The sequence below is a fragment of the Colobus angolensis genome, unplaced genomic scaffold (assembly GCF_000951035.1).
Source record: "Colobus angolensis palliatus isolate OR3802 unplaced genomic scaffold, Cang.pa_1.0 Scaffold117, whole genome shotgun sequence".
Lineage (NCBI taxonomy): Eukaryota > Metazoa > Chordata > Mammalia > Primates > Cercopithecidae > Colobus > Colobus angolensis.
In genome coordinates, this window is record NW_012112808.1 from 9,548,412 (window position 1) to 9,560,258 (window position 11,847).

Genomic DNA, 11,847 nt, shown 5'->3' on the forward strand with positions numbered 1-11,847 from the left:
TTAAAGGGAAAAGCTCCTAAACTCCTCTTGCCTCCCAAATCTGAGATTGCCCTTGTTCCCTTCCACCAAAGAATGATGCCAAGTAGAATGACAAAGGTGCCATCTCCTTCCTCTTTCTGAGGGAAGGGTCTCTCTCTTAAGGACAAAGATGTGAAGAGTCTCTATCTTAGGGACAAAGAGGAAAGGACAGACCAACCTACAGAGTGGAGGAGTGCTAGACCAAATCCTCCCAATACATCTATTTGAGTGACAGAGAACAGGGACAGTGATTGAGGTCAACCATGGAGCTGCACTGTGGCTGATTAGCCCATGCTCCCATCCCACCCCTGGACAAACAGCAATCCGCAGCTCTCCCGCTCCCGCAGCCTTGGAAAGGGCTCCTCCAGTTGCATCCCCTCTCCATCACTGTGCCAGCTACTCAGCGGAAAGCTGAGGCCCCATCCCCCAGGTAGCCAATTCTAGACCCACCAAAAGCCCTTCTGGGCTGTGCTGGGGACTAAAGGGGGCCACCATCCCACAGAGATGGGGCCAAAGACAGCCAGCCTCCTAAAAGTCAGCGCTACTTTAAGAATAACTTTCCCAGGCCAATCCCCAGTTCAGGAACGTGGCTGCGCCCTGTGCCAGCTAGAGGGACTAGGGCTGGAGCTGGCGGCTGCTCCTGGGTGTCCAGCCCAGGGGTGAGTGAACTCACTATCTCTGGAGTTTAGCTGGAGAAGGGGAATTCCAGGCCGGAACCCCTTTCTTTCCCGACCTCTCAACCACAGTCCTCCCCAGGCACATTTCAGAGGCCAGGGATGGAGACCCAGTCACAGGGTGAAGTTTACGAGATGTCCGGATCCGGTAGCTTCTGCCAGTTCCTGAGGGAGCTAGCACAGGCTTGGCCTTCTTTGGTGGCATCTCTGCCTCCACCTGTCCGTCTCCATTCCTTGTGCCCACCCCACCTCAACTGCTCGGAGACAGAAGTTAAAAGGTCCGGCATCAGCAGTTGTCCGGGGTGGGTTGGGGAGCAGGCAAAGGAATGGTGAGCGGTGGGGAAAACGACATCCTGACAGACCTGAAATTCACCAAGACGCCGGTGGAAGCCTCAAGTTCCGCCTCTGTAAAATGGACCCAGCCATGGGCCAGGATGGGTCGTCGAGAGGATTAAAGGGCAGGGTGAGGGGATGTCAAGTGCAAGGCAAGTGGCTCCGAGGTTCCAGGTGGTCCCTGGCCAATTCCGGACACATCTTTACCCAAAGGGAGAACTCCGGGACCCCCAGCCCCGCCGCTGCAGACCCCGTGTAACAAAGCAGGGAACTGAACCTCAAAGGGCTGCTGGGGAAGACGGGATCTCAATAGAGGTGTGAAGGAAAGAGGCCAGGCGGGGGACCCCGGGAGGGCCGTACGGGGCGGGGGTTACTGTTGGCCCTGGAGCCGGACTGGATACCCGGGAACCTGGGGCAGAGTAGGCAGCAGGGAAGGGCCTGCGAAGGTGGGAAAACGGAGCGGGGCCGGAGAGGACTCCAGGGCTCTGTGAGGCCAGGTGCCCAGGAGCTGGGGTGCCTAGGGGCTCTGGCCACAGCGGTGCGAGCCGGGCGGGCGCCTGCAGCGGTGGGGCGCGGGGCGCGGGGATTGGCGGGCGCTCTGCGGTGCCTGCAGCTCTTCAGCGGAGCTGGGAAGAGCCGCGAGTCTGCGCGCCAGCCCCCGCCCCGGGTCCGTCTCCCGCGCTCTCTCGCAGCGCTAGCTCCGCTGCACCCCGCCGCCCGGCGCCGGCACCCCTGGGCATGAACGACCCCTCGACGCTGTCCCCCGGGGGCGAAGAAGGGCTGGAGACGGCCTGGCCACCCGCAGCCAATGCCAGCAACGCTACTGCGGAGGAGGAGGAGGCGGGGCGCGGGGACGCAGGGGCGGCGGGCATGGTCGCCATCCAGTGTATCTACGCGCTGGTGTGCCTGGTGGGGCTGGTGGGCAACGCCCTGGTCATCTTCGTGATCCTTCGCTACGCCAAGATGAAGACGGCTACCAACATCTACCTGCTCAACCTGGCCGTCGCCGATGAGCTCTTCATGCTGAGCGTGCCCTTCGTGGCCTCGTCGGCCGCCCTGCACCACTGGCCTTTCGGCTCAGTGCTGTGCCGCGCGGTGCTAAGCGTTGACGGCCTCAACATGTTCACCAGCGTCTTTTGTCTCACCGTGCTCAGCGTGGACCGCTACGTGGCGGTGGTGCATCCTCTGCGCGCGGCTACCTACCGGCGGCCCAGCGTGGCCAAGCTCATCAACTTGGGCGTGTGGCTAGCGTCCTTGCTGGTCACTCTCCCCATCGCCATCTTCGCAGACACCAGACCGGCTCGCGGCGGCCAGGCCGTGGCCTGCAACCTGCACTGGCCACACCCGGCCTGGTCAGCAGTCTTCGTGGTCTACACTTTCCTGCTGGGCTTCCTGCTGCCGGTGCTGGCCATCGGCCTGTGCTATCTGCTCATCGTGGGCAAGATGAGGGCCGTGGCCCTGCGCGCTGGCTGGCAGCAGCGCAGGCGCTCGGAGAAGAAAATCACCAGGCTGGTGCTGATGGTCGTGGCCGTCTTTGTGCTCTGCTGGATGCCTTTCTACGTAGTGCAGCTGCTGAACCTCTTTGTGACCAGCCTTGATGCCACCGTCAACCATGTGTCCCTCATCCTCAGCTATGCCAACAGCTGCGCCAACCCGGTACTCTATGGCTTCCTCTCCGACAACTTCCGCCGATCCTTCCAGCGGGTTCTCTGCCTGCGCTGCTGCCTCCTGGAAGGTGCTGGCGGTGCTGAGGAGGAGCCCCTAGACTACTATGCCACTGCTTTCAAGAGCAGAGGTGGGGCAGGGTGGATGTGCCCCCCGCTTCCCTGTCAGCAGGAACCCCTGCAACCAGAGCCCAGCCGCAAGCGCATCGCCCTCACCAGGACCACCACCTTCTGAAGAGCCCTTCCCCTACCCGCCCTGGGTGGCCACCTCCCAAGGGGTGGGCACCATTCCTACAGCCCAAAGACTGCATCTCCTGGATGCTCACCTAAGCTCCACCACCTGTTCCTTCCAGCAGCCCATGTACCTGCCAGAGAGTGTCAGAACTCTGCTGCTGCTCTCCTCTCCCCTGCACTCTGGCTTTCAGAAGGATGCTTCCATATGGGTAGGACTCCTCTGGGAACTGGGCTAGGATATTAATCATTCCTGAATCTCTGGCTGTTCTTCAAGGACTGGGAAGCAAGAGGTGATGAGAAATGAATGGCCCCTGTGTGTGACTCGTTACAACCACTGCTTGGGAGAGGACTCAGGAGGGTAGAGGGAGGTAGCACCCTTCCTCTCTGCAGACACTCTGCCTTGTGGTGGGAGCACAGCTTGTACAGGAGAGAGGAGGAAGAAAGATGCCCCCAAGCACCTGCCCTCTATATCTCTTCCTGGGCTCTTGTTAAGTGAGACTTATGTTAACAGCCAGGGGCACTTGCTTCCCTCCCCCCTTACCCGTCACTTGAGAACACCTGCTTGCTGTCACAGCTGTCTCCCTGGGTTGCTCCAAGCCCGGAGCAGTCTTCCTGTAAGTAGAAAAGGTTTGGAGAGACATGACATGGGGTTTATTGCAAGACAAAACCAGGTCAGTAACAACAAAGCAGAGATGATAAAAACCTCCTATGATGTAATTTTTTTGTCCCTGATCCTTTGATGTGGGAACATAAGAACTCATTAAGGCAGCAATTTATACTGTGGTGGTGAGTGGGAGAGGAGCCACGGGCAGGAAAAGCCGACCAGAGAGCAGTGAGGGATGGGAACCAGCCCAGGTTTTGGATAGAGGAGGCAGCTTCATCACCCCCTATTTTAGAATATCATTGTTCAGTAAAACATCAGCCACATTAGATATTAACATGTAAGTTGAACACAATAGAAGGCCGTATCTTTGTTGCCTGATGTGTTAACCAAAGGATAATTATCTTTCCCACAGGGAAAGAGCTCAAGAGGAGCTTTAATTCTGTTTTCTGATAAAAGCAGGGGAGGGGACAAAGGAGAACTTGGAACAGTTATGTTAGCATCTGGTGTGACAACATAGGAACATGTATGAAGTTTGGGGGGCCCCACCTGGCTTAGCATTCAGAGACTACCTCTGGGTTTAGCCAGCCTGATTCTGGACAATCGTTCTGGTGCTATGGGGAAGATGGTGTGGGGAGGGGGAGAGACAGCCAAAGGGCAACACCCTGTGCCCTTCAGAGTGGTCAGCCTCACAGACCACTCTGAGAGAATGCGTAGCCATGTCTGTACTACATACTAGAGACATGACTGTGGAATGGAAGTTTCAAAACTAAGTCACAGAACCCTCTGATCCTGCAAACACACATGCACACACACAAAGATATCAACCATCCCTAATTTGTTGGTACCCACCAGGGATACCTCGGGCATCTGGAGTAAGTCAGTCTCCACGTCTGTGGGTCTCATGTAACCATAACTACTTGGAGGTTTTTTAAACTGCACTATGTCTTTGTTCCTCAGTGTCTGACAATGCCTGCCAGGATGGGCACATGATAAATGTGGTTGAACGGAACTCCGAGGACCATCCAGGTTGACAGTAGTGAGGTGAGGGGTTCACAGCACTGGCAGTGGTCACCAGAGCTTCTTCCCAGCTTGTATGTGGGGTTGAGGAGTCCTTTCTTTAGTCTCCCAGTGATCAGACTGGGCAAACTCTCTGATAAGCAAGGTGTGGCACCTACCAGGAGTCTTGGCAACACTAGTGTGTGGCTGCCCAGATTAGCATGGAATAAGACACATTCTATTTAGAAATGTCAACCTTTTAACTTAGTTGATGAAGGTTGAAGGAAAGGCAGCCTCAGGTGATAGAAAGAAAAGTCTCTGAGAGGCAGGACACCTCAGCCTCAGCTACCCCGTGAGCAGTGATTTAACTTCTCTAAGCCTCAGTTTCCCACTTGAAATATGCGCCAAGGGAGGTTTCGAGTTTTGAGCTCTTCCCAGCTGTAAACTCTGCTGGCAGAGACACCGGGGAGACACGCGAATCGAATGGTGGGAGGGTGGGAGATAGCACACTTCTCTGCTTAGTCCTCTTTCCATCACCACTGGAAAATGAATGTGAACACTGCCCTTGACTCTGCAGTCATAAGTCATGAGGATGGCGGCGGGGTGGAGGTGGGGGGTGAGCCTACTCACTGCTCTCTTCTTCAGCTTCAGGTCCTTTTCAATTCCCTGGCAGCAGCAAGGCACCCTGAACACTTGTCGGGGCTGTGTTTAGAGCCCATCAACAGTGCTGCCAGCTTTAGTTCCATCAACCCCAGGCTTTTGTAACAACTGGTTGCATGAAACCCTCCCTTGTAGTTTGTGTACAGAAGATTGCAATGAATTAAAGTCATGAGTCATATAGCCAGGATCCTGAAAGCCATTGACATACATCACCTGCCTGGGAGACTTGCTTCGATGGTCATCTTGGTCTGCCTGCTAAGGCCAGGAGTCACAGCTATTGACATCGTTGTGAATAAAAACATTTTCTGCCACCGGTGGAAAAAGCCTTTTCTCATCCCTCCATCCATCAGAGATCTTGCTTTTTCTTTTAAAAATTGTCTTTAATTTACCGTTCCATGACAAGTCAAGTGTTCTATTTTCCCAGATGGTCAGGGAAGATGGTATTTGGACATGACAGTCTCTCACTCAACAGGATACTTGCCCAGTTTGTCAGCTCTGATCTGTGAGCAAAGATGCATATGACTTTCACACTCGTCTGTGAAGTATTAGCTTCACTTTCATTAAAGGCATCATAGCTAGCATTCCTTAGGTGCTAGAGGTGGATGAAAAGGATCAACTAAATGCAGCATGTTTTGGCCGCACTGCCTCAGAAACCAGACATGAATCCTGTCAGATGTGGGCATTGACACTTTTCTCTGAGAAGATGGAGGTAGTGAATCACCGCCATCTCCCACATTCTGATTCCATAAGTAGATGACAGCATAGCCTCAGATTCCTTAAGGACAAATGTTAGAATCCTAGGGCTGTGTTTTCTGAGACAGCTCCACCATGGTGTACACCGTCAACCAGCAGCACACCCTGGAAACTGTCTTGCTGACTAGCACGCAGGGGGGTATACATGCGGACAGTTCGCTGAGTGCTTCTTTCAGGCAGTGCAACAGGTTTTGAGACAAAATGATGAGTCTACAAAGGCAGCTTCTGCCTTCATGGAGCTTGGAGGTTTACTGGCAAAAGATATGCGTTAATCAAATAAGCACAGAAATGAGAGTACAGTTCTAAATCTGAATAAGCACTCTACAGAAAAGGAATATGCTTTCTCAGAGATGATAAAAGAAGCTGCCCTTGACTCAGAGCAGGCTTCCCCCAGGAAAATGGCTGGAGACGACCTCCTCTGAAGGGTACCTGGGCATTAACTAGGAGAAGAAGCAGCGGGGCACAGGGTGTTCCTGTAAGCTCTAAGCAAAGGGAACAGCATGTGCAAAGGGCCTGCAGTGGAAGGCACTGAAGGGCTCAATGTGACCTACAGACCACAGGGGCATGTGAGGCACTGGCAGGCACATGAGCAGGAGCCCAACGCCTTCTATGCCACCTCAGGGATGAGGACTTTGCCCTAAGAGCCAGGGGTCAGTGGTGGCAAGCTCTAATGAGGGGCTTGGCTCTGCCTAGTAAAAGAAGCCTATCAAAAGCTCTGGGGTCCTTGTGAAATTGAGGCTCACATGCCTCTGCTCTTCAGGGAGGGGTTGATCATGTCCTTCTTTCGAACTTTCATCAACTTTGTATCAACTGAAAGGCAGGGTCCTCAATCCTGTGAAGGAATGGACTTTAGTGCTTAACAATGGAGGCACTTTCTGAAATGAGGGAGAACTTATCTAAAAAAATGCCTAGAATGGGAGTATTGACTTTCTACAAATAAAAACGTGTGGCTTCCTATTGTCAAAAGACACCATGAGCATCCACCTGCTGCAACATAGCACTTGAAATGACTGGATTCCTGCGGCTCTATCTGCCTAGAGAATCGGGCTGCCAAAGGTCAGAACTCGCCCAGTGTGGACGTGTGGTAGATGGGGAGAGAGGACAGATTGACAGGCATGCAGACCAGGGCCTAGTCCCAGCTCTCCCGCTTCCAGCCCACAGTGGCCCAGGGAAGGCTGCATTCCTGTGTGGAGAGGACAGAGCGACAGTATCCACCTGCAGGTGCACAGTGACACACACAGTCTGTGTTCCTGGCCCAGGGGAGGAATGTTTACCATTCAAAGGGTGACTGCTTCATGACACAGAAGGAGGAAGAGGGAGTTGGTGCAGAGTTGGGTGTCTTTTTTTTTTTTTTCATTTTTTTTTAAAAATCAGACTTTCATTAGTGTTCTGAGGAGGCTGTAATTTTTTTTAAATCTATTTTTAATTGAAGTATAATTTACATATGGTAGAGTGTTCTCTTTTTAGTTGTACAGTTCTATGAATTTTGACATGCAAATTTTTACATTTGACTAACTATTGCCCCAGTCAAGATTGGGACTGTTTTGGTCAACATCTACTTCCCTCTTAGTGGCTGTGATTTGTGGCCAAGGAAGCAGGACACAGATAGCATGGGGAGGATCTGAGGAGGTATAGAATTGGAGATGGTGCTATCCCCAAATCCAGGAAGGCCACCTGGTTATACCGTTTCCCAAGCTCCTTCCCCCAGACTAGGAGACCTCAACTAGTTTACATAGGAAGCCACAGCCCTCTTGACCTTATGGATCTGAAAAGAAGTGTCCTGGACTCCAGACACCACCTGGAGAAACTAGAGGGTTGAATATGTCCCTGGGAAAGCTGCTAATTCCATAATGACTTCGTGATCCTTTACTCCAAGCACTGGAGAGAGGGTATGGATTCTACTCCAAGCTTCCTTCCAGCCAAACAGAGCAGAGTGTTCCTCAAGACCCAGCCCCATCCAAAAACCACCATTTCCATTTGTCGCAGGCCTCCAGGCAGCTTGCTGTTGAGTTTGCTCTTCATTTTAGTTCATGTTTATCATGGCTGTATCCTGTGCTCTGGAGAGTCATAGACAAATTAAACAGTGAAACTGGGACTTGCCCCATGCCCTTCTCAGACTTTCCATTCTCCTGGCATTACCATTGGGTTTCTGCAGTACTACCTTTTTGGAGGAGGGGGAAAATACATGAAGAAAGACTGTAGTCAAACCCTGGCAATGGCTCACTAAAAACGGTGATTTGGGATTATATGAGCATTTCAGAACAAATTTATCAAAAGAGGGGGACAATGAACAAGGCGTAGGATCTCCAAAGAGTTTGTGGAAGGTGGGATCCATGTTCTCAAAGGAATTAAATCAAAATAAGGCAGGAGGCAGAGGGAAAAGGGGAGGAATTAGGGAGAATGTTGAAAAGCCCCTCTCCTCTTTGCCAAGTAGAGCAAAGCTTTGCTGGACAACAGCGGGGTAACTTAGCATTTAGGGACAGCATTAGTGAGAAGCCAGAAAGAAGATTTGAGACGGGCAAGTACAGAGGTTATATTGCCAAGTGTTGAATATGCAGAAGATAAGTGGGTTTTGTCTCAGGATAATATCCGTATAAAATTTGCTATTTTAACAGAAGATTTCCTTCAGGCAGAGATTCAAGGAAATATCTGGCCTGTGGCCCAGGTCGCATAATTGTCACAGACCCCAGCTTTGACTCTTGGTGTTTCTCATTGGATCCCTGAAACCCTCTGCTGTCTGCTCCCCATCTCCAGTGGGCATGACCTTGAGTTAACCCATCCCCAGGGTTCTTTTGTCTTTTGCAATCACACTTTCAAAATACCCTGAAAAGGATTTCGATTCTATTAGAATCTGATGTTAAAACAATATTTAGTTTCTCTTGTAAGAGGAAATCAGTTGTTTGCCTACATCTGAACCTGCTAACCAAAAAAAAAAAAAAAAAAAAAAGGAGGAAGGGAACACTCAAAACAAAAAGAGATAACGCTGAACCCAGGGCATTCTTTCTGGAAAAGAAAGAAAGAACTGGGCATTGCCTGCATTGTTTTATGAAGAAATGCCTCTAAAGGTCAGGCAATGTATTTTGGGTACCCCCACTGAGCTATAACCATGAAGAAAATGTGTTTTCATGCATTATTTGCAACCTCAGTTTTCCTTGAATAGATGATATAATAAGGAATCGCATTCAACAGAGAACAGCAAGCATCTCCAGAAGGTAGGAGGTGGGGGATCTCCTGTCCCCTGGCCCCATCCACAACCATAATGTCTTTCGAAGGAATGTCACCTGCAGGAACCTCCCTCCATACCTCTAACAGGAGGCCTGGTTCTGCCGGGGCCAGATCTGTGTGTCTCTTTCTCCTTTGGGCCCTGAGAAATGGAGAAGAGCACTCTGGAGCATGTTCTTTGTCCTCTGAGCCTCCCTGGGAGAACAGCAGAGGGAGTCTCTGCCCCCTGTACTTGACTAGGCCTTGTGAGAAGGGAAAATAAGCTGAAGCCTTCAAAGCTAGATTTTAAAGTGACTGAATGTTGGAGCTCACTTCTTACCTGGCACAAAAGTCTCCCCGTTTAAGCCATGATAGATGCCTGCAAATCCAACATTACACTTCCTCTGGCATTGACAACATCACTCCAAGCAACTGCATCTTCCCTTGATGGGACAGTCTCCACTTTGTGCAACCTTGAGTTTGCACCTAAGACACTCATGATTCCAACACAGCTTTTTTCTGTACTCATTTATGCATCTACCAGTTCACTGGCACACAAGTAAACAGTTATTGGACATCTACTGTGGGCCAGAAACTGAGCTTATTGCCTCACCTAACTTCTTGGAAACCTTGTGAGATGGCACTGCTTGCACCCGTCTTACAGCCTTTGAAGGGTGATGTGGTGCCCGTGGCCATGTGACCAGCAGGTGTCAGGCTGGGATCACACCCAGGTGTGTATGCTGCTCACACCACATATTAGCCCTGCGGGGTGCTTACAGCAGAAATTGTGCAGGTTCCTGCCCAAGAGGGACATGTAAATACATCTAGAAGTAGTTGTTATCTTCCCAAACAATGCAGTACATAAATTGAATCCCAGCGCACTCTTATCAAAACTCCTTGAGTACACCCACTTGTACCTAGAACATTTTTCAATGTCATTCTTTCAGTCTTTCTTTCAGTGTCTTTGACCTACAGCCTCTACAGTCATCTCCCGCTGCTTGTATCTCTCTGCCCACCTCTTCAGCTCCCTTGCAGCCCGTCTCACCTCGTTCACTGTGCTCAGTGAGCTCCACCAGGCCTCCTCCTGGTGCAGGGCCTTCACGGTGTGATTCTTCCTGCCTGGACTGCCTCCCCCTCCAGTTTGCATTTGACAAGCCCCTCCTTCCCCTTCAGGTCTGGTGTTAAGTGTCAGCTTGTCCAGGATGCTCCCTCTAGTTCTCCACTCTAAATCCTGCCTCCCTTGTGTGCCTTTTCAGAGTGTGCTGTGCTTTTCTTCCCCTGCACTTATCACTGTTTCTAAGTTAAGTACAATTTGGGGATGATCAGTTGTTTCATGTTTTTCTCCCCTGCCAGAGTCTAGCTTATATGGCAGGGACTAGTCATTGTACCTATCACCATGAAAGGCACAGAGTAAGTGCTCAGTGGGTAATTGCTGAGCTAATGTAAGAAAAGAGGTTAGATCTGGGAAAAAAAAAGATAACAAAGTCATTTGACTTAAAAAATGAATTCTGTTTGCTTTGTAACAGCAGGCTAAGGAAAAAAAAAAAAAAACTTGAATGCTGGCTTATCCAGAAATACCACCTTGGCTTTCTTGCCCCGGCCTTTCATGCTGTGAAATACCACCAACATCTGGTCCCTGGGAGTTTCCGTCAGACCTGGATGTCCAATGATGTGAACAGAAAGCAGAGACCACACAGGTTGACCTATGGCACTGGTTTCATAAGGTCTGTCCCGATTTTAAATACTCAGGGACAGTTTTTAAAACTAACTGATTTGCTTCTGTGGTCCTGGTGTCTTTCCCTGAGAGGCACTGTGGCTATTTAGCGTTTTGAGAATCTCAAGTTCAGATGAGACCGGTCAACAGAGCTGCTGATCCCCCGGGCAGCAGGAAGTGAGGAGGACAGGGAAGCTCAGGGCCCCACACAACTAATGTCCTGGGGCCCAAGATGCCACATGAAGGTTTTTGCCTCTGGGTTTTGAAAGTGTGTTTTGGTCTTCCAGTGTTCCTTAAGAAAATGCCCTTCTTCTGGAATAACAAGAAATCCTAATGCAATGAGGTCCTACAAGTCGATTTGACAGTGACTGGGAGCACACCCTTTTGAAAAACAGAAGGCTGGGTAACAGGGGCAAACTGTAAGTTATCACTGTCTTCTCTGGTCTCCCAGCCCCATTTATCTGCACCTGTCCTGCCCCTACTTGTGTAGCTCTTCCTTCACAAAGATTTAGTCTACTCCTTAGGGAGAGCATGGCTCAGCTTGTTATCTCCATAGGGCACCGTGCATGGCAGCTGCCCCAGCACACACACTACAGCCATCACTTCATCTGTGATGGATGCCAAAATCTCCAACCCTGTCTTCACAATAACCACTCAAACTAAAACTCACGAGTTTGGCATTATCCAGATATATAAAGCATTTGAATATTTGCCTGGACTCTACTTTCTTTTAATTTCTTCTTTAAAAAATCTTTCTGGGCCCTGCATATTGCATTCGGCCAGCCCTACCATCCTAGAAAAGCGAGCCCAAGAAATGCGTGCATTGAAAAGGCGAAGTTTTTAATCTCCAACAGAGACGAGAATGATTTCATACTGGATGAGACGTTTAGAAATGAATACTTGAATTAGAGCCACAAACTGAGACCCTTCATGACTACAGTGAATTTGGATATCTCGCAGAGGAGATAAAGCCAAACCATACACAGGACACACAGC

General features: G+C 50.5%; 1 protein-coding gene across 1 annotated transcript; it reads left to right on the forward strand.

Moving 5' to 3' along the window:
• The first annotated feature begins 1,707 nt into the window (after positions 1 to 1,707).
• Positions 1,708 to 2,945, forward strand: SSTR4 (somatostatin receptor 4). The gene has a single exon (XM_011963315.1). It carries the CDS (start codon positions 1,764 to 1,766, stop codon positions 2,922 to 2,924), a length of 1,161 nt encoding a protein of 386 aa, XP_011818705.1. The 5' UTR covers positions 1,708 to 1,763; the 3' UTR covers positions 2,925 to 2,945.
• The last annotated feature ends 8,902 nt before the right edge of the window (positions 2,946 to 11,847 follow it).